This window comes from Helianthus annuus, chromosome 16, assembly GCF_002127325.2.
Source record: "Helianthus annuus cultivar XRQ/B chromosome 16, HanXRQr2.0-SUNRISE, whole genome shotgun sequence".
NCBI classification, from domain to species: domain Eukaryota; kingdom Viridiplantae; phylum Streptophyta; class Magnoliopsida; order Asterales; family Asteraceae; genus Helianthus; species Helianthus annuus.
Genome location: NC_035448.2, coordinates 192942594 through 192969074, shown reverse-complemented (window position 1 = coordinate 192969074; position 26481 = coordinate 192942594). Strand labels below are relative to the sequence as shown.

At 33.3% G+C, this 26481-nt stretch overlaps 3 protein-coding genes across 3 annotated transcripts; 2 read left to right on the top strand and 1 right to left on the bottom strand.

Annotated features, from left to right (window-relative positions):
• Window positions 1-141: 141 nt before the first annotated feature.
• Window positions 142-4585, bottom strand: LOC110915058 (receptor-like protein 4). The gene is made up of 10 exons (XM_022159682.2): window positions 4266-4585; window positions 3092-4144; window positions 2778-2928; window positions 2634-2705; window positions 2425-2493; window positions 2261-2329; window positions 2061-2138; window positions 1633-1829; window positions 1362-1552; window positions 142-461 (listed from the first exon to the last, which is right to left on the bottom strand). Exons 1-9 carry the CDS (start codon window positions 4333-4335, stop codon window positions 1446-1448), a joined length of 1866 nt encoding a protein of 621 aa, XP_022015374.1. The 5' UTR covers window positions 4336-4585; the 3' UTR covers window positions 142-461; window positions 1362-1445.
• A 6838-nt stretch (window positions 4586-11423) lies between these two features.
• On the top strand, window positions 11424-11887 carry LOC110915057. Its single transcript, XM_022159681.2, has one exon. The coding sequence runs from the start codon at window positions 11621-11623 to the stop codon at window positions 11744-11746; it is 126 nt and encodes a 41-aa protein (XP_022015373.1). The 5' UTR covers window positions 11424-11620; the 3' UTR covers window positions 11747-11887.
• Window positions 11888-15164: 3277 nt separating this feature from the next.
• LOC110920271 (protein FAM133B-like) lies at window positions 15165-17274 on the top strand. The gene is made up of 4 exons (XM_022164492.1): window positions 15165-15360; window positions 15953-16093; window positions 16862-16967; window positions 17076-17274. The coding sequence occupies exons 1-4, from the start codon at window positions 15165-15167 to the stop codon at window positions 17272-17274; spliced, it is 642 nt and encodes a 213-aa protein (XP_022020184.1).
• Window positions 17275-26481: the final 9207 nt, after the last annotated feature.

The window sequence follows — 26481 nt, the reverse complement described above, 5'->3', positions numbered from 1 at the left end:
GGTAAAATCAAGTTATACAATATTGTCTAATTAGTCTCACAAGAACATAACCCGAACGACTTCAGGACTCGGGTTATATTTAGTTTAACCGGATTATATTGATTATAGTGTAATGTAATAGTATTTCTCGATACCATTAACTTTGGTAAAAATCCATGATGTATTTTGTATTGATTATTTATAATACAAAAGATATGAAAGTTATACTGGAGACCCTGCAGTTACATGTAGCAACCTCTATGAAAATCAGGAAGTAAAAGATAGATATCCTAAACACATATCATAATTTAGCATCCTGGCCAAATTTTCTTTTGTACAATAAAAGTAAAAAATAGCAAATATCGTGTTTATTCAAGATCCAGCCCACCTTTACAAGTCCACGCAAGAACCCGACCCAATTATTTTACGGGTATTAGTTACTTCGGAGTGTCTTCCAAGAGTGTCTTCCAAACAATAAAAACCTAAGACGAAAAATTCTAAATTAGTGATTCTTGGCATATCCAAATAACAAAATATTAATCAATATAGTTTATCTATTAAATGATGATAATTACAGTTGATTAATAAAAAATTAAAGTCTTATTTATTTATGAATTATGACTGATTATATTGAGTTTTGTAACTTCCGCAAATAGAAACAAAGGACCGGGTTGAAAACGACGAACCAAACCACACAAGACAAGATGGGTTGGGTTGGGTTGGTTGGTCGAATCAACCGGTTTGATGCTTCGTTTTTAATGATTTATCAGTTTGAACCGATTATTTTTGTTTTGAAAATTGTTAGATTGTATTAAAAATCTTACAATGATAAAGATGGTTCATGGGTATAACACATACAAAATTGCATATTCCAATAATGCAAAGAAAAGGCTAAACTTGGTCCTTATACGGTTGGTTTCAAGTTCCAAACCGTAAGCCAAACTGGCAAACCACCAAAACCGGATTGTGTAGTGAACCATATCAAACTCTAACCAACTGACTTGCTTCAGTTTTGACAGTTTGACCGGTTTCAATGGGTAATAAAACCATAGAAACATGTTAAATAGTGGAGACAAGTAGAGGGTTGTTATTCTCCAACAAATTAACCAATTATTCATTCTCCTATATTTGTTTCATAAATTTAATTAATAAGAAATAGTCAAGACAGATATTAATTGTTTTAAACTAGAAATGCCAAGACAGAAATTAATTGTTTCAAACTAGAAATGTCAAGACAGAAATTTATTCTCCTATATTTGTTTCTCAAACTTTATTAAAAAGAAACAGTCAAGACAGAAATTAAATGTTTTAAACAGGAAATGTAATGTGGGTTAGTATAACCTATATGCCAAAAGTTTCTTATATAGAAAAAAAAATAGTACCTTGCATTTTATAGACAGTTGGTTTAAAGTCATTTGTTGGCTAGACTCGCACCCTGCACCGCTTTCTTCGACTAAAAGGTCAAGCTAGTCTGAATTGTAATTCGGCATGAACCCTTTGGCATGTTGGCTCTCCATTTCAAGAGCCATTAACGATTTTTGTGTCTGGTATTTGTTTTTCTTTGCGGCAAGAGCTGAAAAAAAAAATACATAGTCAAAAGAGACCATTTTTCAAACGGAGAAACCATGAGAGTTTAGTAGAAATTCTACTTACATACTAACTCGTGCGGAAGAGCAAAGTCATAATCATGACGCCGTCTTCTTATACAGATAAATATTATCACCAACACCAACAAAAACACGACACCACATGATACCCCGATTGCAATTTTACTACCATGTGATATGCCACGGAACAAGGAGCAGTCCGGTAAAGAAGGTACACCACATAACCCCTTGTTACCATAAAGGCTGTATAACAAATGTATCATCAAATGTGTTAGAGAACAATAAATGCAAGTAAAATTTCAAAAAACATGAATTAGGAATTTAGGATATATGTATCAAAACTTTTGACCCGCTCAATCACATAAATGGATCGGGTCAGGCTAATCATTTAACAATCCATTTATAAAAGAACAGAAATATCTCTATGTGTATTAATGAGAATAGTTACAACTTATAGTTAATAATGAAACATACTCAATAGCTCCACCATGGACACCAACCGAATAAAGCTCTTCGGGCACTTGTCCTTCCAGTTTGTTACCATTTAAGAGACTGTGAATCGAGTAAATATGAAAGCATAAATAGATCTCCTTGTACATTAAATAGTTTAATGTTTTTAACGACGCCTAAAGCAAGAAAACATAAATTTGGGTAAGGGGTATAGTGTAGCTTACACAAGTTGTAGATTTGAAGAACCTAAACTATCTGGTATGGACCCGGATATCTGATTGTTCGATAAATCCCTGCATTAAATGTTAAAATAGTGAAACAACATAAACGTCATAGATATAAAAACGTATAATGAAAGTAAGAAAAATCTTTAGTTAGTAATTCTTACAGTTTCTTAAGAGAACTTTGCCCCAATCCTGAAGGTAGAGTACCTCCTAAAGAGTTAGAACTTAAGTTCCTGCGGTTAAAATAAAATATAGTATATACAAAATGGTTATAAACCAGAAAACCAAAGGAACCGAACTAATCATAGGAGAGACAAACGCTAACACACAAGATTTATGTTCGACACAATAAGATCGAGCAGACGATACTTACAAGCTTACTAAATTAGTTAACAGAACAATTTTATCACTAATGTAGCCTTTCAAGCCTTGGCTCCCAAGATCACTGCAAGCATAACAACAATCATTGACTACTTAATTGTCACTTTTTCCGCAAAAAAAGAACATGAATACTTACATCTGAAAGATCACAAGAGCAGACTCATCCTTATTGGGATGACAAGTAACACCTTCCCAAGAATCCCAATTAGTCGGCGCACAAGGATCACCATTCCATCCCATTCTTTCTGGAACGCGTAACGATTCCTTTAACGCTTGCATAGCAATCGCTACAACACAACATGGTCAAACTTATCAATTCAAACATAGCAAAAAAGTCTTAAACTAAGATAGTCAGTCAACTCCACTAAGTCGGTTAAGTCAAAGTCTAAGGCAGTTACATCTATAACTAATTCTGTTAATGGTAGTTATGCACCAAGTCTCAACTAATACCTTGCTCAGGCACAGTCATGATATCAGCCGGAACAATCGCGTAATTCTCAAGCCCACAAATCAACGGTGATCCAACAACATGAACAAGCTTCACAGTCAACGGCGAACCACTCAAATTCCTAGCGATATAATGATAACTATAAGCGGCAAAACCCCCAACTTCCTTAAATATATCAATCCTAGTAACATTCAAACCATTTATAACCACATCAAACACTCTCTTCCCTTTCCTATTCACACTCACATCAATCTCAGCAAAATGCAGCCACACAAGATAATCCAACTTCGCATCCACAGGCAATTCATACTCCAAATCCCCCGTTCCACTCACCATAACCGCCGAATCATACAATTTAGCCGGAAAATAGTTCGGCCCAATACCCGAATTTTTCACATTCCTAACCGCCGTAACAGACTTAACCTGTCCCGTACTCTTCGACCTGTATTTAACATCAGGATCCCACACACGTCCGAGAACATCCACATCATTACTAAACCCCATCCCCCACTTATTCGAACCACAGCTCAACCGACCGTAGTTCACCAACAGTGTAGACTCTTTACCAGTAACACCGGATTCATACGAATCCGGATCAATCTGGACAAGCTGAATAGAACCTACTACAGGAGAATCCGTAGCAATGCTAAAGAAACATACATCAGCATCACCATCCGATGTATAAAACATGATATCTATATATTCACCATAACGGCTAGTTTGGTGTTCCCATGGTGACCGCCATGAGAACACCAAAGTGCCTTCAACGGATAAGTCAAAGTTGGGTGGATGATGTTTACCGTTGTAGTTATCATACACGGTAAAAGTTCTTAAATGGTATCTCCCAGTTGGGAGGTTTGGGAATATGTAACAGTTTTTTTTACCGGATGTAACTGGAAAGTAGCGAAGTGTTTTCTCGTGGAAGGAGTGGAAGAGAAGCGGTTCGGATACTAGTCCGGTTGAACCGGATGTGAAGAACCGGTCTGATAGCCAGGTGGTGTTGAATTTATCGATGGTGGTGGTGGAACTTCCGGAGTCGATATGGTATGCTATGTCTGTAGATTAAGATTAAGCAATAACATTGTATGAGTTAATGGTTACAAGTATACATATAAATATAAATATATAATATAAACTTATAATGATATGTATGTAATGAGAAATTAATATGTGTACCAAAGGGGTAGGAGGATGAAGGGTGGAAGAGGAGGAGGAGGAGGAAGATGGTGGTGGTGAACGGCGGCATGGTGCGGTGGAAAGTGGTGGTGAATGAGAGGAGATTGGATGAGACAGAAGTGGAATGAATGAAGGGACTGACAAGTGAGTTTGGATAGGGGTGGTGATGGTGGTGTGAAGTCAGAAATTTTTAAAGAGTTTGGTGGACTCGTGACTTCTTGTTGTTGTCTTATTTTCATTAAAGTTATATTCCATGAGGTTTTAAATATATATATTACATGGTTTAGGATATATTGGTATTTATGACAAGTTTGGAAGGATATGATTCTTTTATGTTACAGTTACAAAGAAGATGAGAAAGTTAAATGACTTTTAATTTTTTTTTTAGTATTTTAAAACCCACACAACATTCTGTGAAATGGATATTTTTTTTTTAATTTGTTTTAGTTTACTTACTATTTTTTTTATATATACGCATACAAACAATTTTTTCACTTTTAGAATTTGTTTTTGTTTACTTAGTTTTGAACATGATTTACCATAACTATAGTAAATACTTTATATATTGAAAGTGGTAATAACCATCACTGTAGTAAATACTTTATATATTGAAAGTGGTAATAAAAAAAAGTATGTAATGAAATGAAATAGGTTAACGTATTACCAAAAAAGAAAATTAACACTCCCTTTAATTAAGTTTATTTTATTACTTAATTATATATTCTAATTAATTATAGTTTTCACCTATTTTTTATCTTTTGTTTATATGAATATATCATTGCTACGTGGTTTTACCGGTATCGTTCAAACTGACACCGACTGAATTACATAATCAAAAAACCATTTCGTGACATTAGCTTTATTCATAATTTTATGCCCCGTCACAACGCGGGGTCCCAATTCTAGTGTTAGTTATTGTTTAATGATTATGGTTGGATTCTTGGAGTGATGACGGGTCGCCAACAAGGTTTTTAAGCCCGGACCGGACCGGTGACCGGCAGACGAGGCGGTCCGGTTCGAGGTGTTAGACCGTTTCAACATCTGGCCGGCCTAGCCGGACCGGAAATTTGGTAATATGACGGTTGAGCTGGCCAACTTTTCAGTTAAACGGAATACTCACCGGAAAATATTCTTTTGCAGTAGACCTTGTCGTTTTGTCTGATCAGTAGCAGTGGTGGATTTATGTTGAAAGTAGGGTGGGCATAGGCTTGAAGATTCTGATGAACAACTTGAATTTAATGGATAAATTGAAGCTTGAAGTTTTAATGGAGGAATTTACTCAATGGGGAAGATGGACAGAAGAGAAGATAATAATGCATTGAGAAGAAATTTTGTACATATTTGTCAAGTCATTTTCAAAGCAAAAATTTCAAAGTACACCCCTTAATTAGAAGTAAGATAAAAGTAAACCTTGAAGTTTAATTATTTTTAAAACTGCCCTAAAGTTAACATCTTTTAATATTGTATTAGACTTTAATCATAATTAATTATTAATCATAACGAATGAAATTAAGTAGATGATCAGTCACTTATTATAATAATTTTTAAAATCATTGTATCATTATATAGTTAAATATATATATAAATGGTTTTAATGCGTATGAGTTTTTATGTTTTCTTATTATTTAATTTAGGATTTGTTTTTAGTTATTTACTTTTATATTTATTATATCATAAAATTTAATCCGGGTCTTAAATCCGGTCGGACCGATCCGACCTTTGACCTCGTAAGGCGACCGGATCGACCTCTGGCCATGTTCTGAAAACAATGGTCGCCAACATTCTTGTGGTTGTTAATGCGTTTGCTTGCATGATGTGGAAAGCTTGTTCTATGAGAGCTTTTGGCGGATTTCGGACTCCTGGCGGCCCTAATCTATCTTGTTTTCTTTATGTGGACGATGCTATCTTTATTGGTGAGTTCTCTCCATTTAATTTGAAGAGTGTAGTTCGGTTGCTAAGGTGCTTCCATGCTTATTTGGCTCTAAAAGTTTTAATACGTTTGGGAGGTGGATAGAATGGCCTCCTTGTTAGGTTGAGCTACTCGTATATAGATGATCGACTAAGCTAGCGTTCATAGATTCATGTGTGTTGGGTCGGATCTAGTAGGAACGCCCCGTGTCACCTACAATTATATTTTAAAATTAGAGTAAACTGCCAAAATTGTCCATGTGGTTTAGCTAATTTTGCCGGATCCATTCAAAAAAGTTTTTTTTCTCACCTGGACCATTGAGGTTTGTTAATTGTTGTTAAATTCATCCAAATCTCTAACACCATTAAAATTCAATATTAAATGAGGTGTATTCTTGTCATTCACTCATTCTCTTTATTATTATTTTTAATGGCCTTTATTTATTTAATATTTCTATTTTTTAGTATTTATTATTATTATTTTACTTACACATTATTGTTGGTATGAGACAGTCCATACTCTGAATTTTTTTCTGCTCCTTAGGAACATTAAAATATATACCCATCATTCACTTGCATGTGAGTTTAGATCAATGTGAGGTAGTTACTTAGCTGTTGATGAAAACTTCTCCATTTTGATCCTGAAGAATCCCATATACCATCCAGCATGTAACTTGATTATACATGACTTGGGTCACCCATATTTATTTTCTTCATAACGAAAGATCCATCAGCATAGATGAGGTGAAAAAATAATAAAAAGACAGAAAAAACTTCATTCTATTTTGGGTAAGATGTAGGCATTACTTTGTCGTTGGCTCTATTGTTTGTGTTTCATTAATTGATGGAAGGTTCGACGTGTTGATATTATAAAACAAGACTAATGTTTAATTATATTTTTCGACCATCATTATAAATTTTTAGTATTTTTTTGAATATATTACTTTTATAAACGTATACATGTTTATTACTATTATTATACAATAATGTGTGGCGGATCTAGAAGATCTTCATAGGGGTAACGTTTCAATAAAAAAGGGTAACGAAATAAAAAATACGTCAAATTTTTCCAAAATTTACACTACCATCGAAACGTCACCGGAGCGTCAAGGGGCAATGGAGGTTACCCCTTCTAACACTCTAGGTCCGCCAAATAATAAAAAAAACTAGAAATATTAAATAAATAAGAGAATAACAAAAATGCTCCTCATTTAACATTGAATTTTAATGGTGTTAGAGATTTGGATGAATTTGACAACAATTTACAAATCTCACTGGATTCAGATGAGAAAAAAAAACTTTTTTGAATGAATCTAATAAGGTCAAATATTAAGGACGATTTTTGCAGTTTACTCTTACAATTAGTTAACATGAACCTTTGAAAGCTAAGGATTTTAATTTATTAATCTAAAGTTATTAATATATTGAAAGTTCAATTATTAATAGATCATTAAGATTTGGTTTCATCGAAAAATGACAAATTATACATAAAAGTATACCAACATGTTGTAATATGTATTGATTTTTGCTTTTGTATTTATACCGATAAAACAAGTAAAAGGTCAATTACAAATTTGTCTTAAATTCTCATTCCAATTGAAGACGAATATATACTATTAATATAAGTAAAATATAAAACACAAAAATATTAAATATTAAATATTAAATACTAAGATTTTGACATATATGAGATAGATTTATACTCTGCCATTTTGTATTATAAAAAAAGGTAAAACGGGTTAAATATTATTGTGTTGATAGTCGGTATACTTGAATAACACTCGTGGCTGGTATTAAATTGAAATGCATGGACAAGTAAAGTAATAAATACACTCGTGATTTTCTAGATATATTTTTGTACTTTAATAAGTATCACAACTTGATAGTGATATTGATGTAGAGTGGTGACTATCTATCTACTAGGGTGGAGTGAAACCGTATCCACCTATGGCACTAACTAAAGAGCTTGTAACTTAGCATAACTGATGAAAATATGTTTATCTATGTGATGGTAAGGGTTTTAGTTTAATGGTGGGCAAAATCGGTAGATTTAGTAGTAGAACTAGTGAATGCTTAAATTAACCGTTTTAATATAAATAAAAATTAAAAAAAATGATGCTTAAGTTAACCGTTTCGAAATAAATAAAAATTGAAAAAAAAAACTAAGGCACTACACTACCACTAGCATAAAACACCATGCACTTAACATCGCACGGGGTGGGGGTGTTCCCACATGTGATACTGATGTTCCCCTTCGGCCATTTGCCTATGTCGCCCCATATCCTGGTCAAGACAAGACAAGACTAGACCAAAGCTAGAAATGAGGTATAGTTGAAAACGGATCAAAGGTCTGACTGGATGAAGGTCGGTCGATATCAGTTTGGGTTAGGATCATCAATTCTTGACTTCGCACAAAATGTTTAAAAAGGTTGGGTAATTATTAGTTATGTTCTTTCTTACGATATCATCATGTTACATGTACATAACCCTTTATCAGTGGATTGGCTTTTATGTAAAAAGATTTAGTTCTAAAAAAACACTAACCCAACACTGAATAAAATTGTTGAACAAATAAACTGGAGATCAAAACAGTTTATAATTTATAAATATTTGTACCCGATTTTATATAAACCAGAACTGACCAGATTGAATAACATTCTTGAACAAATAAATTAGAGAGTAAATTGCCAAAATCGTCCATGAGGTTTGGGCATGTTTGTCATTTTCATCCAAAACAACATTTTTGTACCATATAGTCCTTCATTTTTGGGATTTTTGTTCTCAATGTGCTCCACTTAATAGATGAATAGTTAAGATGCATGTCATGCACCCACCAAAGTAAATCTTATGGTAGAACGACGGTCACTGTTGGAAAATTAGACCCTTGATCGAATACAAAAACATTGGATTAACGAACTCGTTCGGCTCTTTTTATTATCAACCAAAACACACCGATTACAATAATCTCAACCAAATTTGTCGGTTAAGTTCCGTCATGTGCCTTATTATTCATGAGAGCAAATTGGTCATCAGACATCAAAGCATTCACTACACACGGTAGTAAATTCTTGATTGGGCTTTAAAAGCAATGGGATTCAACTTTCTAAGAAACTGGGATGGAATTTTAGAAATCTTTTGGGCCAATAATATCATGGGTTAAATGGACTATGGATCCAAATGAAAAAAATGCATGCCAAGTTGCTTATACGGCCCAAGTAGCTCGTTGCACTCTTTAATTAATATTTTAAGAGATCTAAATACATAACATTTTTTAGTTTTTATAGTCCACATATCAATACAAATCTTATTGAAAACTACAAATACCTAAAGAAAAGTATTTTATAATCCTACAATACCAAAATACTTCCCAACGCATATAATTCAATTATTAGTAAAATTTATATCAAAATGTATAAATATGTAAGAAATATAGTGTACATAGATTATTAATTACTATTTCTTATAAATTATTAGAGAAATCTAAATTATATATCAAATTCATATACAAATAATTATATAAAACAAAATTTAAGAAAATTGAGTTCCTTGGTACTAATTGTGAATTCAATTATTCTTTAAAAGTCCAAACTGTCATTTTGTTGTTACCAACTGCAAACTCACCACTTTTAGACCATGTGTATTGGTAACAACTTATAATGTCCTCACCATGGGGCATTATTCGACACGTGTCATTCCAGTCAGCATAGGGCATTATAGCAAAAAGTGGTGTAGTGGGGCATTATTCCTATAATGCCCATTCCAATCATTAAAAAAGATTAAAAAAAAGAAACATTTAAAAAGCTTTTTGGTCAAACATGTCAGCCCATTTGGAATGCCCCCATTGGCCACTACACATAAAGTGGTGTCAGAGAACTCATAAAGTGGTGTATGTTGGGCGTGTTTATTAAAACGCCATGCCCCATTTTTTTCAAAATTTTTTAAACATAACGCCCCATGTAATGGTGCGTTGGGCGTTTTCGGGCGTTTTTTTTTTTCAATTTTTTTTTAAAAAAACGCCCCACTACACATGGTCTTATAGAAATTAAACTATCATCTACTAGTTTTACAACTATTTTTACTTTGAAATAACTGGCAAGTCCCAAGCTTCATTTCCTCGAAACAAGTTAATGTGTGACTCTTCAAAGTAAGAAACAAATTTATCATCATGTTAGCATCGAAATTTCTCAATGTCAATTAAACAATGCGTAGTCGTTGGGATGAATAATGCCCCACCCTAGGGCGTTTTGCACCGTATGGCAACCCAGTCAGCAATGGGACATTATTGGGCGTTTTTACAAAAGGGGTGTAGTGGAGTTGTGGGGCATTATGTTTGTTATAAAATAAAATAAAAAATATTTAAAAAATCTTATTGGCCAAAAAAAATTGGAAGCTCAAATGTGATTGGCCAAGAAATCCCCCCACTAGCGTGATTTATAACACGCCTCAACAAAAAAAATGCCAAACACGCCCATGCGTAGTGGCTAGGGGGGGAGATTGAGCGTGATTGAGCACAAAAAACACCCCATTGGGCAACCACTACAGATGGTCTTAACAATTTCAAGATTCTGCTAACAAAAGTTTGGTCTTTTCAAATATGATTTTTCGTATATTTAAAAAATACACGTATTTTAAAAGTATAGGCTTTGTAACATTACTTTAATGTACCTAATATTTAAAAAAAAAAAGAGAGAATAATATCAAGGAGATGATGCATAAATACATGAAGCAGACCATGAAACAAATAATAACCTCAAGATGCACAAGTTGAAGAAGAAAGGTCATAAATTATATGTGGATGCTACCTCATTGAGGTAATGCTTGACCCGTAGTGTTTGTTGTGATACCAACATCTACTATCAAATGAACATGACATGTATACACTATGTTACCTATACTTATATACATACTATCTTTTCCAAAATCAAATAAATTATATTTTAATAAGCATAACAATCTTTATATTATCTTATAACTTTTCGAAAAGTTCATATATAATTTTTTATATTAATCACAAGTCACAACTAATCATTTGCAAATAACAACATCACTATAGAGTTAATGAAAAGTTTTAAGAAGTATATATATTATATTTTTCTTGATACCCAAGTGGGAAGTGAACCCCACAGAAGAAATTTCTAATAAACCATGTACCCTACCCACCCCCACCCAAGAGGCCCACCTTAAAAAGACCTCATGCTTAAACACCATCTATATAAAGAACACATCTACCATTCCCTGCCATTGTATCCACATCTTCTTGCTAAACAACAACAGTTTCACTTCAAGAAAACTCACTAACCCCTCTCTAAACAATCATAGAAAACCCATATTTTGTCTCGAAAAAGTCGTCCAACAAGTTCGAGTTTCATATCTTAGCGCTCAATATCCGTTAGCGGGTTCAAGCTCAAACTTTTCTCTTGAAAAAGAATCGGGTTTCGGTCATCAAAATGAAGATGATGGGGAGCAATAAGAAAAGGGTGTCAAGTAGACTTGGAGGAATTCTTAAAGAGCACAAGGCAAGGATTTACATAATTAGGAGATGTGTGGTGATGCTTCTTTGTTATCATGATTGATTCATACCTTCACTAGGTCTTCTTTAGATTTGTTCTTGAAATAGTGCATGTGTAAATAGATACGGCTCAAGAGCTTCACAATTTTGTAACAATGCATATGTGCTTCTAATGGGCTTCAATGTATATTACATTACTACCTCTTCTCTAATCTCTATGTCACTTTAAATTCAATTTTTAGTCTATTATTTCAATTCACAAACAACTATTCATATTTTGAAGTTTTGTACTCAATAATAATAATAATAATTCATCATAAAGTATCCATTTATTCTTTGTAATAATACAACAAAACACTATACTTCATAAATATAATTGTATAGTATCCATTTATTCTTAGTAATAATACAAAAAAAAAAAAAAACACTATACTTCATATGACCATCCGTAATGGGCGTGGATTTTTCAAAATTTGCCACCAAACACGCCCCAACACGCCTGACTCCCACCCCCAGGGCGTGCCCAACACGCCTGACTCCCACCCCCAGGGCGTGTTTGGCGTGATTTTCGAAAAATATCTCTCCAGCGTGATATAAAACACGTCTTGCCCCCCATTTGTTTGTCCAATCATCCCCCATCTTCCTATTCTTTATCCAATAAGATTTTTTGATAGTTTTTGTTTTATTTAATTATATTACATCTCATTTAACATAATGCCCCACATCACCTCACTACACCCTTTTTGTAAAAACGCCCAATAATGCCGCATTGTTGACTGGGCTGTCATATGACGCAAAACGCCCTAAGGTGGAGTATTATTCACCCCAACGACTACGCATGGTTTAAGTATACTTGTATTTGGTTAATAATTGCATTTATTTTTTGTTTTGTGGATCCAGATTTTTCATCAGAGCGATGATACTCATTTATTTAGTAGTGGTAGCTTTGTTGAAATAAAGGATTAAAATCAAACAAAGTTATCACATTTAGAAAATAGTTGGCAGTCAGAGGGGTTATTTTTATTTTTTAATAGTAACACGTAACTAGTTAGTACTTATAAATTTTTTTTAGTGTTCAGCTAATTAAATTCAAATAAAATATTGATGTATAATATGTTAAGCCAATTCGAAACTATATAATTATGCTATATGTTGCTTCCAAAACGACATCGCTATGAATGATTCCTAAACATGATATTAGGTTGAACGTAGTGGGGCTTGATATACCGCCCAAAATGGAGATCGCGCCATTATAGCGCCGGAAACACCGCCCCCAAGGGCGCTATGCTCGAAAATTTTTTTGAAGCGCGATAATGTTCACGGCGTGATTGTTTGTTTGGTTAATCATTTGGCCAATCAAAAAATAGAAGAGTTTTTTATATTACTTAATAAAACTTAAAATTATTAAATAGGTAATGATGGGTAGGGGCTTTCTGACTACGGCCTCAAATTGTATAACGCCCCATAAAGCTCCTTGCTGACGTGGCACGACACGTGTCGCATAACGCCCCACAAAGGGCTTTATGACTACACATGGCCTTATAAGACTATATTGTCCGATAAAACCAAGGCTATGAATGACACCTAAACAGCATATTTTAAATAAAAGATGATGTTATAAGACTATATTGTCCGATAAAACCAAGACAATCTGATTTTATTTATTATAACAATTATTATAGTTTCATATATTGTTTAAGAGTTTATAACATTAATTTCGTTACTATTGTAGTGAGTTCCCATGGGGGTCATGCAATGATATATCAACTTAATAAGTGTTAGCCTAAATGATAGCAACAACATCAAACATCTTCACGTGGAACACCAACTTAACTTGTAATCATTGTTCTTACATAGAACCGGGAACAATGCATATAGCCAAAGCCTAATATACAAAATTACAAAACTATATGTTTATTAAATTTTAAAAATAAATCAAACATCAAACGGGTTATGTTCGTGGGTTGGCGGGCTAAACTCTACACGAGCGCGAATACGAGACTAACTTGAACATGACCCAAACCCTAAAATCATGTCAGGCACGTGAACAGGAATACTAATAATGGGTTAAATGAACGCGTCATGTTTAACCATAGTATTTTTCTTAATCTTTTATTATCTTCATGTTAATACTCTAAAATCACAAATTCAAAAAAAAATGTATGTAAGCAAATTAGGTTTATTTTATAAATGTTGGAGTCAATTTCTCGTTGAAATTCTAAATTTTGATATACAATACCCAACCATTTTAGGTTATGACCAAAAAAAAAAAAAAAAAAAAAACCAAGATTAATGAGTCAACATGAACACATTCCATTTAGCTACACATGTTAGACGAAAAACTAAACCAGGTTGGTTATTTAGATTAAATCCAAACATGCAACTTTAATTTCATTTTTGTCATAACCTCAACCCCTAAATAGCACACAAATTTTTGAATATTTATTCAAATTTCCATTCTGACAAAATAAAAAGAAAATATATCATATCTTGTATTGATAAATAACTGTAACTTAAGATATTAAAATTTATATTTCACATAAATAAATACTGAAAAACTGTTAAGAACATCAAGTTCTATGATATGCTACTAATAAAGAAACATGATGCGTCTTAACACTTATCAGATATTTTGCTGGTCAAAAACTAAAAAAAATGAAAGTTGTGGGGGCAATGCATTATTGTTATCCATCCAGCATACCACGTGTGCCACGTAGATAGAAATAGTGTCTCTTTTGTTGGGATCCCAACATCAATAGGTCCTAGTGTTCGATTCCCATAAGGGGATTTTCTCATATTTATTGGGTTTTATCCTGAATTGTTGTATAGGCATTATGCCAAGTGGGGATAGATATGATCGGGTGATTCCGCTGATGACACAATGATACTTCAGTAGTCCGTCAGTGATCCAAATTTGTCGTTCAAAAAAAAATTAAGAGTTAACTTTCATTTTGTTTTGAATGGTTTCGTTTTTTAACAGTTTTATCTCATTTAAAAAAATATTATTTTCATCTCTAATATATTAAAATTATCACCATTTCACTCATTACCTCTAACTCTATTTCAAATGTTTGTTAAAGTCAATAGGTATTATAATAATTCTACACATATGTATTTAAATTGATTTTTAAAATCTATTTTTTTTTTGTCTTTTTGTTGATATTAAAAATAAAAAAATATAAATGTATTCATATATATTTATGTAGAGTTAGGATATAATAGGAAGTTTATTTCACTAGAAAGCATAGGAAGCAATCATGATCGTCCAATAGCACAATTAACGGTCGAGATTAAAATCAAATTAAACACTGTCATTTAAACACGTTCTCCGGGCATTCAAGGGTATTATCGTCAAATTTCAAATATAACCACTGTTTAATATACACACAAACGCTTCGAAAAAAAGTTCATTACGTTTTACACTTCCATTGAACGAACACACACATACAGAAATTTGAGAAAATCAAACTCCATTGAAGTTTATGGCGTCATCGAGAGATAATTTGAAGGTTTACCTACGAGTTTCTGAAAAGAAATCTATATCTGAAAACCCTAAATCATCAAAGAAGCCAAAAACATCAACAGTTGAAGAAAACAACGATCAACAAGGAAATATTAGCCGAAAATCAACAATGAAACAACAAACTAGTAGAAAACGCAAAGAGATTTCTGATAATGGTATATTTTTGCTTTTTAACTGTATCCAAGTTACGTTTTATGAAGCGCAATAGACCTAATATACCTTATATCTTCCCAAAAATTGTTAATCAGTGATATCTTATCCCTATCTTATCATTGAAAGTGCTTAATTAGAGACTGCGTTGCATTTTATGTTAAATCTATGACCTAAGGTGCTAATGCTTTTTATGGGATTAATATATTGTGAACTAATGCGTTTTATCTTAAAAAAAATAGCAGAAACAAAGAGATTATTATTATGATAATTGTAACCTTTGTAATCAAATATTAAAACATTGCGTTTTATCTTATCTTTGTATTTGCTGAGATACATGTGTTGTTAACTATTGCGTTTTATCTTAATACTTTATCAAATGCATTTTTATTTCTTGACTAATGCGTTTTATTTTAAAATATTATAAAAAACAAAATGCGATTATGTAATGTTAATTTGCTAAATTAATTTAATATGATGTAAAGTATTGCGTTTTATCTTAAAACTGTGAACTACTGCTTTTTATCTTTATAGTGTTAGCTAATGCATTTTATCTTAAATTTGTTAATTGAAATTGTTTCATTATTCTGTTTAAAGATAAAAAACAAGAGGAAAAACAAAAAAGGAGAAGAAAGAAAGTGGTGATAGAATCTTCAGAAGATACAGATTCTGTTTCAAAAGATGAAAATACTAGTCGAGCTATAGTTCTGCATACTTCTGAACAACAAGTAAATTTAGGTAACATAAAACGCATTAAACATAATTTCATGAAAAAATATATGTTTCTAAAACACTTGAATGTATCAGATGATGATTTTGTTGATCCACCACCAAGAGTGAAACATACAAAATATCAAAAGAAGGAAAAGGCAGAATCAAAACCAAAGAGATTATTGAGGAAAGATAAAACAGAAGAACAGCCAGAAGAACAACCATATTATGATTACGACAGAAAAAAATCAACATAAGATGTGCAGTCAATAATCTCACAGATTATATTGAAAATTTGTCAAAAGAGCAAAAGAAAGTTGTTAGAGAAATAGGGTTTGGCAGCATACTATCATTCAAGTTGCAGTCAGTTCCACGCAGATTCGGATATTGGCTGGTAAAAAACTTTGATGCTGAAAATGATGAGATAAATACTGGAGATGAAAATATTAAGATCACAGCTGAATTGATCCAAAAGGTATTTCAAATACCAAATGGAAAAACAAAAATTGAGGAAAAATTGAGACCAAAAGAAACTGATCTTATAATTAAATTCTGGCGCGGTCAATTCAGCAAAGATATTTTGAAGAGAATGTATGCTGCCAACTTGATTAAATATTTAAAATCAAGAAATGAGCTTGGAAGACTGTTCAAACTAAACTTCTTGTTTATATTTTTTACGGTCATGGCAGAGGCAATGCAAAGTAGTAATGTTAACCAAAGATTCTTGCCATCAATGAAAAATGACAAAAAAAACCAAGATTTTAATTGGTGTGAATATATTCTGAATGTTTTAAGGCGTACAAGAAGACAATGGCCAGGAAATGATGTCAGAATGGTATATAGAATTGATAAATGTTCAAGGAACAAATTACAAAAAGAAGAAACAAGATGAACCAGTCAGGTTTGATTACAAAGAAAAGATGAACCAGGTTCGATTATAAAGAAACAATATGAAAAGAGATTACTTGAATGCTTGTTCTCTTTTCCTTTTTTTGTGTGTCTGACATAGAGGAAGAACCTCGCTTTATATAACCCACAAGAAGAGGAGGAAAAAGGAAGGGATCAATCACAGCAGATCAATCACAGCTGGCAAAGAACGAGCAGACAAGGCTGATGAGCACCAAATCTGGAAAACGCGTACAGAGAGCGAAATCATCGACCTAGGGCAGCGCCCTTCTTCACTAGCCAGGAAAAAGGAACAGGACTAAATAAAAGGACTGGGCTACACAGGCCCAAACCTGAAAAAACAGATCAAAAAATATTAGAAACGAGGTTTATTTGGATTATAAAATTGGCCCATATTTTAACACCCCCCTCAATTTGATGATCCAAACACATCATGCATATTTAGTTTCTTTGTTAACACATTATGTTGGTGAATAAGCAAACCTTTTGTAAGAATATCAGCAGGTTGTTTATCAGACTCAGTTGGAACCGTTTTGATTATCCCAGTTGAGATTTTTTCCCGAAGGAAGAAAAGATCTATCTCGAAATGTTTGGTTCGATCATGAAAGACAGGGTTTGCTGCTATAGATATAGCAGCATTATTATCACAAAAGAGATCAATTGGTAAGGTCATATTAACATGCAATTCCTTTAAAATGTTGATTAACCATAAAACTTCACATGTGGCGGCACACATAGCTCTGTACTCAGCTTCAGCAGAGGACCTTGATACAGTCCCCTGCTTCTTGCTTTTCCAAGAAACAAGACTGTTACCCAAGAAAATGCAATACCCTGTGACTGATCTCCTAGAATCCAGACATTTCCCCCAGTCTGAATCAGCATAAGCACGGATGTTAAAAGACGTACCTTTGCTTATTAGGATTCCCTTACCTGGGGCACCTTTTAGATATCTTAATAGCCTCAAAGCAATTTGTAAATGAGAATTTGTAGGCTTGTGCATAAATTGACTCAGAAATTGCACAGCATAGGATATATCAGGACGAGTATGAGATAAGTAAATCAATTTCCCAATTAGTTTTTGAAAACCGGTAATATTACTCACAACAGATTCATCCTTTTTACAAAAATTCATAACAACATAATTTTGTTCGATGGGTGTACTTACAGGCTTACATCCACTAAGACCGAATTCTGCCAAGAGATCCATGCAGTATTTTCTTTGAGACAAACATATTCCATGTTCAGTTTTAACAACTTCAATTCCAAGAAAATATTTTAATAAACCAAGATATTTGATTAAAAATTTTGTTTTTAACAATTGTTTCACTTTATTTATTTCATCTAGATTATTTCCTGTGACCACAATATCATCCACATAGACAAGCAGAGCAATAAACACGGAATTGTCAGATTTAACAAATAAAGAATGATCACATTTGCTTTGAACAAAACCAAACTCTAATAAGACACCAACCAACTTTTCATTCCACATTCTAGGGGCTTGTCTTAAGCCATATAGGGATTTTTTTAGTTTACAAACCTTGGTTTCATTTTCTGAAAAAAAACCTTCTGGCAGACACATGTAAACATCTTCATTTAAATTTCCATAAAGAAAAACATTGTTAATGTCAAGTTGAAATAAAGGCCAATCATTTTCAACCGCTAGACTAATAACACAACGAACGGTTACCATTTTAACAACAGGCGAAAACGTTTCATCAAAGTCAATCCCTTCCCTTTGACTATAGCCTTTTGCAACTAGTCTAGCTTTAAACCTTTCAATCTCTCCTGTGGATTTATATTTAATTTTGTAAACCCATTTACAACCTATTGGCTTTCTACCCTTTGGAAGGTCAACAAGGGTCCATGTGTCGTTTCTATTTAAGGCCTCCATCTCTTCATTCATGGCATTCAACCAGTTGGAGTCATCTTTGGCTTCATAAAAACTTTTTGGTTCAATTGATTTATTTAGATTAGAAGCAAAACACTTATTTTCAAGTGATAGTTTTGAGTAGTTGATAACTTTTTCCATTCCATACTTAACTTTTCCCTCTATAATAAAATCATCTAATTTCCTTGGTAGAGATGAGTTCCTAGTAGACCTTCTAACAGGAATACTAGGATCATTATTTCCCTCAGGTGAGTTTATATTGTCATTGGTAGTTTGAGCACTGTCTGCCCCACTCGTACTTTCGTCTACCCCGTGAGGTTGCTGTGATACAGCCATGCCATCAGGGGTTTGAGACTGGGCACTAGGTTGCTGAACAGTGCCAACTACCTCACTAGGATCCCTCACCTCATCATCGGGTATTTCACCATTAGGCACATTTGTCTGACTTGTCTCAACATCATCAAAAAAGTTTAAAGAGTTTAGAAAAGGATCATTTATTGAAGAGTTTTCATTAAATAGTTTATTATCTTTGAAAGGAAAAAAAGTTTCATAGAATTTTACATCTCTGGAAAAAAATATTTGCTTTTTTTCTATGCTCCACAATTTATATCCTTTTTTGAAAGGAGAATATCCTAAGAAAATACACTTCTCAGCATGATTCCCAAATTTGTCAAGATTATTTAAGACAGTGCTAAAACACAGACAACCAAATGTCCTAAGGTGATAAAGTGAGGGTTGAAAACCAGACATAAGCTCATAGGGAGATTTGCCATCAAGAATGGAAGAGGGAGTCCTGTTGATTAAATAAGCAGCGGTAAGCACACAATCAGACCAGAATTTAATAGGGACACCCCCCTGAAATAAAAGAGTCCTAGCAATGTTCAACAAATGCCTATGTTTTCTTTCAGCAATTCCGTTCTGTTGTGGACTATATGCACATGTGGTTTGATGGATAATGCCATTGTCCCTCATAAAACTATTCATACGATTGTTAACAAATTCAGATCCATTATCACTTCTAAAAATTTTCACAGTTTTTTCAAATTGGGTTTTTACCAGGTTAAAAAAACTTTCAATGTTGTAAAAAACCTCATTTTTGTGTTTTAGTAGGAAAATCCACACACACCTCGAAAAATCATCCACAACCGTCAGGAAATACCTATATCCTTCATAACTTTGCACTTTATATGGCCCCCACACATCTAAGTGAACTAACTCTCCTATATAAGATGACTTATGATCACTTATGGGAAAGGGTTCTCTATGTTGTTTGGCCTTGTGGCAAACATCACATGGAAAAATCTCGCCTAGAGCTTTTATATTTAACTTGTCTTTTAGAACATTTAACACTTGGCTAGAAGGATGTCCTAGCCTAGAATGCCACAAGTTAATAACATCATGACTATTAAAACACACCTTAGCAAATTTAGAGTCATCACCACAGAAATACAATCCATCAATTTGACTACCAGTCACCAGGACTTTCTTTGTGTGCAAATCCTGAAGATAGCAATTATGTTCATCAAAGGAAACATACAACTTATTTTCACTAGCAAGTCTGTATACAGACATCAGGTTAACATAGTATTCTGGGACAACAAAAACATCTGATAAAATGATTCCTTCAGTTAATTTTAAACATCCAATCTTAGTTACTTTAGCATTTGTTCCATTTGGGTGTTTAACAGAGATATTCAAGTTAGATACATCAACTAGATTTATTAACCCTTTATCAGACATCACCATATGTTGGTTTGCTCCAGAATCAACAATCCAACCGGAGGATATACCGGAAGGACCACTAGCAAACCCAAAAATAGGTTTGCAGAAAATATTTGAAGAAAAAAGACCAATAGAGTTACCTCCAAAGTTTGCATTTTGAGATCCTTCATTATTTTTTGCTTTCAACAATCCCAAAAGCTGAGTGATCTGATCAGATGTAAGAGAAGGGGTAGGGGAAGTAGAAGAGCTTGAAGGCACATCAGTAACAGGTTTATTTGTCATAGAGTTATTGACTCTATTCCCCTGACTATTCCCTTGCCCAAATTTAGACTTATACCCTTGAGGGTACCCAACAAGTTCATAACACCTATCAACAGTGTGGCCCAGTTTGTTACAGTTAGTGCATTTAAGATTTGGATTAGGCCCCTTGTTAAATTTCTTTTTACTTTCATGGGTTTGATTGAATTTAGACACAAAACCTACATTTTGACCTTTTGCAGGGGTGTTTCCACCTCTGTGTGATTCCTCTCTGGAGACTATTGAAAAAGCAGTTTTAATCGAAGGAAGAGGATCACGAGTTAAAAGACTAGTTCTGACAGGTTGATAAATTTCATCAAGACCCATTAAAAATTGCATTAATTTTATCAGTTGATTAAAATCATTAAATTCCTTAGAGGCATTACAAGTACACGATGGTAGTTGCACCATAGCATCAAACTGTCTCCACATTGTATTCAGTCTATGATAGTAATCAGACACAGAACTACCATTTTGAGTCATAGAATTGATTTTTTGATATAAACTAAACACAACCGACCCATCAACTTTATCATAGGTTTCCTTTAAATCGTTCCATACTTCAGACGCAAGTTTAGAGTAAACTTGACCAACATATAATTCTTCACTTACAGAATTAAGTATCCAGGTAAGAACAACCGAATTACACCTATCCCATTGAGAAGCTAATGTTTCATTTTCGGTGGATCTTTTGCATGAGCCATTTATAAAACCAATTTTATTTTTTGCTTGTAAAGCTAACTGAAAAGCATTTGCCTAAACCGTGTAATTCTCACATCCTTTTAATTTAATACTCACAATAGTAAGACAACTAGAATCACTTGGATGTAAAAACAACGGATCACTAACGTCAAGCTTACTGATTAAGGTTGTAGAAGTACTTTCGATATCAGTCATACTAGACAATCTAACTAAGAAGAGAAAGATAGAAGATGCACACAAAAAACAAACAGATAAAAATCAAAGTGTGGCTTTCCCTGTACCAAACCAACCTGGTACCCCTAACCCAGTCACAAAGTGCTTAGCAAAATAATAACCGTGAGAGCGAAATAAAGAAAGAAAGGAACGAACTCACCGCGGGGCGCCCAAGTTAGAGTATTCCTTCCCAGTGTGAGTGTATGTAGCCTTCACTTAGGGTTACAAACCAACTCACAAGTGATAAATCATAAGCCACGAACCAGTCAGCAGATGTGTCACAGTAGATACGAATGATAGATGAATAATTAAGCACCAGCCAGTTGTACACCAGAGAATCGTGTTTCAGACCAATATCAAGAGTCCACAGCAAACACTAACAGCGGCGAAATCAGACGAACCCTAACGAGCCTATAGCTCTGATACCATGTCAGAATGGTATATAGAATTGATAAATGTTCAAGGAACAAATTACAAAAAGAAGAAACAAGATGAACCAGTCAGGTTCGATTACAAAGAAAAGATGAACCAGGTTCGATTATAAAGAAACAATATGAAAAGAGATTACTTGAATGCTTGTTCTCTTTTCCTTTTTTTGTGTGTCTGACATAGAGGAAGAACCTCGCTTTATATAACCCACAAGAAGAGGAGGAAAAAGGAAGGGATCAATCACAGCAGATCAATCACAGCTGGCAAAGAACGAGCAGACAAGGCTGATGAGCACCAAATCTGGAAAACGCGTACAGAGAGCGAAATCATCGACCTAGGGCAGCGCCCTTCTTCACTAGCCAGGAAAAAGGAACAGGACTAAATAAAAGGACTGGGCTACACAGGCCCAAACCTGAAAAAACAGATCAAAAAATATTAGAAACGAGGTTTATTTGGATTATAAAATTGGCCCATATTTTAACAAATGACAAGCTCTTCAATGGAACTATTGGATTGTTAGCGGTATGAAATCTGATCTTGCATTATTGCTACATATTATGTTGAATGCTTGTTTAGGCTGCTTGTTTATATTCTTTGTTTAAAATATGTTTGATTAAAACACAATGTATATAAAGTTACAAAACGCAATGACTTGTTTATATTATTTGTTGGTTTGTTTAAAACGCAATGACATGTTTATATGCTTTGTTCAAAATATGCTTTGATTAAAACGCAATATATATAAAGTTACAAAAAAATAGTTGTGTAAGTTGTTTACAATGATTTATATTATAAAACGCAACAAAATTAGTATTGAGTATTGTTTTAAAACGCAATGATTCATACAGATTCTATATGCTTACAAAAAAAAAAAGGATTTGAAGATGCTGAACACACTGAAGAGTTTTCTCTAGATAAAATTGACTCTACAACATTACAAGAATTTGAAGATGAATTGGAAATTGTTGTGCTAAATGAGGGGAAAGATCTTGTAAAGGATAAAAAGAAAAAAGAGAAAAATGTCAGAAAGAATAAACAAAAAAAGAAAGATGAGGAGGAGGATGGATTTTATGTTTATCCATCTGAACCCGACAATGAAAATGAAGAAATTTGTCAAGATGAATCTGAAGAAAAAGACAAAGACGATGTTGAAGAATAACCAGACATCCAAATCAACTCAGAAGAGATAAAAGATGGAAACATCTTACTTAAAGCTGCAATAGACTGGATTGAACAAGAGGATGCTCAAAACAACCAACTTAAAACCAATGAAACTGAAAAAACACAAACAGAAAGTGGAGGATCATGGGGGCAATTCTTCATAAAACCATCAAAAGGAAATAAAGATAAATTGTGGGTAGACAGTCAATGCCGATTGCGTAATTTCATGCCATCACAAAATCAAAGTGAAGGTCTTTCTGACATTCATTCAATAAAAATTGGCGATGAAAATATGAAGAACATTGAAGGTAAAAAATCCAATGAAGAATATGTTGTGACTGCCTTAGATTATCATTTTAAAGGATTTGAAGAAGTTTTCGAAAGCATCCAATCACGCATAGATGAGATCATTGAAGAATATCCAAATAGTGAAATTGTTCATAACAAAGTAAACGAATGGGCTTCATTGATTGAAAAATTCAACGATCAAGCTAAAAAGCGCAAGAAAGTTAGTATTGATTCAACTCTGATCGAAATACCATCAAGATTTCTAAATTTGAGCCAAAATGAAGACACAGAAAATCAACTCATTTCATCTCCATTGACTGTAAAACGCAATGGTGATGCTACAAAATGCAATGAAGATAACACAGTTGTAGTCCAATCGTCAGATCCAGAAAAAATCATTGAGAAAGAACCTACATCAAGTCTGCAAACACACATTGAAAACCCTTTATTGGTACAATCATCTTTTAGCAAAGAAACTCCATCATTAATGTTGGAGATAATCGAAAAGACAGATGAAGCAGAAAAAAAATCAAATAAAAAAAATTCAAAATGATGAGGTACCATCCTTTGATTTGAAAATTTCTCAGTTGTCTTCAAATGTGGATGAAAATAAAGTGAAAGATGATACTACTCGCCACGCTACACAATCTGAAAATCAAACGGAAGTTGAAAATAAAAAAAGCGAAAAAGAAGTTGAAACTTCTATTCAAATTACCGGGATACAAACAATGTTAGCTAGAACTGAAGAACAGAATACTGAAAAAGAAATCAGTGATCTGATTCAAAACACATCATTCCTCAACCCACAAGAAGATCCGTATAAAACACCTGCAAAACCTGTTCAGGAAGAACAACCAGCAAGTGATATCAACAAAACAGAACAAATAATCACAAAGATAGTACGACCAGATCGACCAAAAAATGTAGCAGAAGTATTATGTTCACCATACTATCAAAGACAAATAGCAATGAACGAAGCAAGAACGACACACGAAAACAACATATCGGGATATGCTTACCATACAGAAGGAGAAATAACGTACAAAATCATTTATATACACTAACACAAAACAAAAATCAAAATATTATAATTTAATTATTATTTTTTTTTTGCAGGGACACTCTCTTTGAAATTAAAGATCATGTATTTCTGTCGAGATATGCTGCAGAAATAATGAGGCCAGGATTGGAAATAACAGGAGAAGTAATCAATTGTTGGGCATATATTTTGAACGAAGAAGAAAAAAAGAAGATCAAAAGACAACAAAACTCCAAGATTTTGCTGTACTATTCGAATGCTGGTAAGATCTATAAAACGCAATTTGTCTGTTTTATACAAATAATATATGTTTAATGAAGTTTTTTTGAAGTTTGATTGAATAAAGTTATATAAAACGCAATTGTCATTTTATTTCTTTCATAAAACGCAATGTGTAATTTGTTTGAATGATGTTTTATAAAACGCAACTGTATGTTTTAGTACCTTCATAAAACGCAATTAATAATTTAATTTGTTTATTGTTATGCAGACTTTATCATTGAATGAAAAGAAAGAAAAAATGATAGAAGAGTTCACAGAAAACATACAAAAAATTCTTCAAGGTGCAAAGTTAAAAAGCATAAATGATTTTAAAATTATCCTTTTCCCGATTCTCCATATAGAGCATTTCTATGTGATCTCATTCAATCTTGAATATAAACAAATATTCATTATTGACAACAGTGCGAAAACGGTCACAAATAAACAACAATATGGTGATGTGCCTTTAAAGATAGTAAGTTTTCCGACTTATGCTTTTAAAACACAATATACACCACCTAATCTTTTTGTTTTTTTTTTCTGTAGAGGAATGCTTTAGCAGGTTACCTCAAATCTGTTGGTCATAAAAATGCAGATGATATAAAGGGCATAAAACCTGTTAGAATGGAGATGAAACGGAGGACAAAAGATAACGACAGTGACTGTGGTATATTTTGTATGCGTCATATGGAATGTTATAACGGAGAAGAAGTCGAAAAATGGGATTGTGGGTTTCATGAGGAATATGAAGAACCTGCAATTATCGACAAGGGTAAAACACATGTGAGCAAACAGAAAGCACAACTTGAAGATTTAAGAAGAAAGTTTATCACAAAGATATTATTGCATGATATCAACGAACGCAAAGATTTTGTTATTGAAGATTCAAAGAAGTTTCGCAACCTCAGTGCAAAACTTAAAAAAAAAAACATTCTTATGACACTGGTTTAGATAGGATTAAAGAGAGGCTTGCTCTTGCTGGTTTACTTTGATTTAGAAAGCTACTTATTATAAAACGCAATATTTTGTCTTTTATTCTAATTTATCATTTAACGCAATATTTTGTTGGTACAAACTACTGATGTTGAATCTGCTGTTGATACTGAACCACTATTATAGATGAGCAGTGGTTCACCTTGGGTTGATCAGGTCTTTGGTTATATCAGTGCTTGTCTTCAACAGGGCTTGTCTTCATCAGCACTTTGGTTTACAAACAGTGGATAGTCTTCACCAGTTGTTGTGTTTAACAGTCTTTGTCAGCAACAGTTGTTAGGCAGAACAGTGCTTATGTTTCGGAGATTGTTACATCCACTGTCATTGGAGGGAACTAATATAGGCAGTGATATTTTGTTTAAAACATATAATTAGAGTTACAAATGCTACTTATTGTTTGTTATTTTAAAACGCAATGCAATGTCTTTATTTTTCATGTATTGTCATATAACGCAATGCTTCAAGATTCGATTGATATTTTAAAATTTTGTACAATTTATCAATAAAAAATTT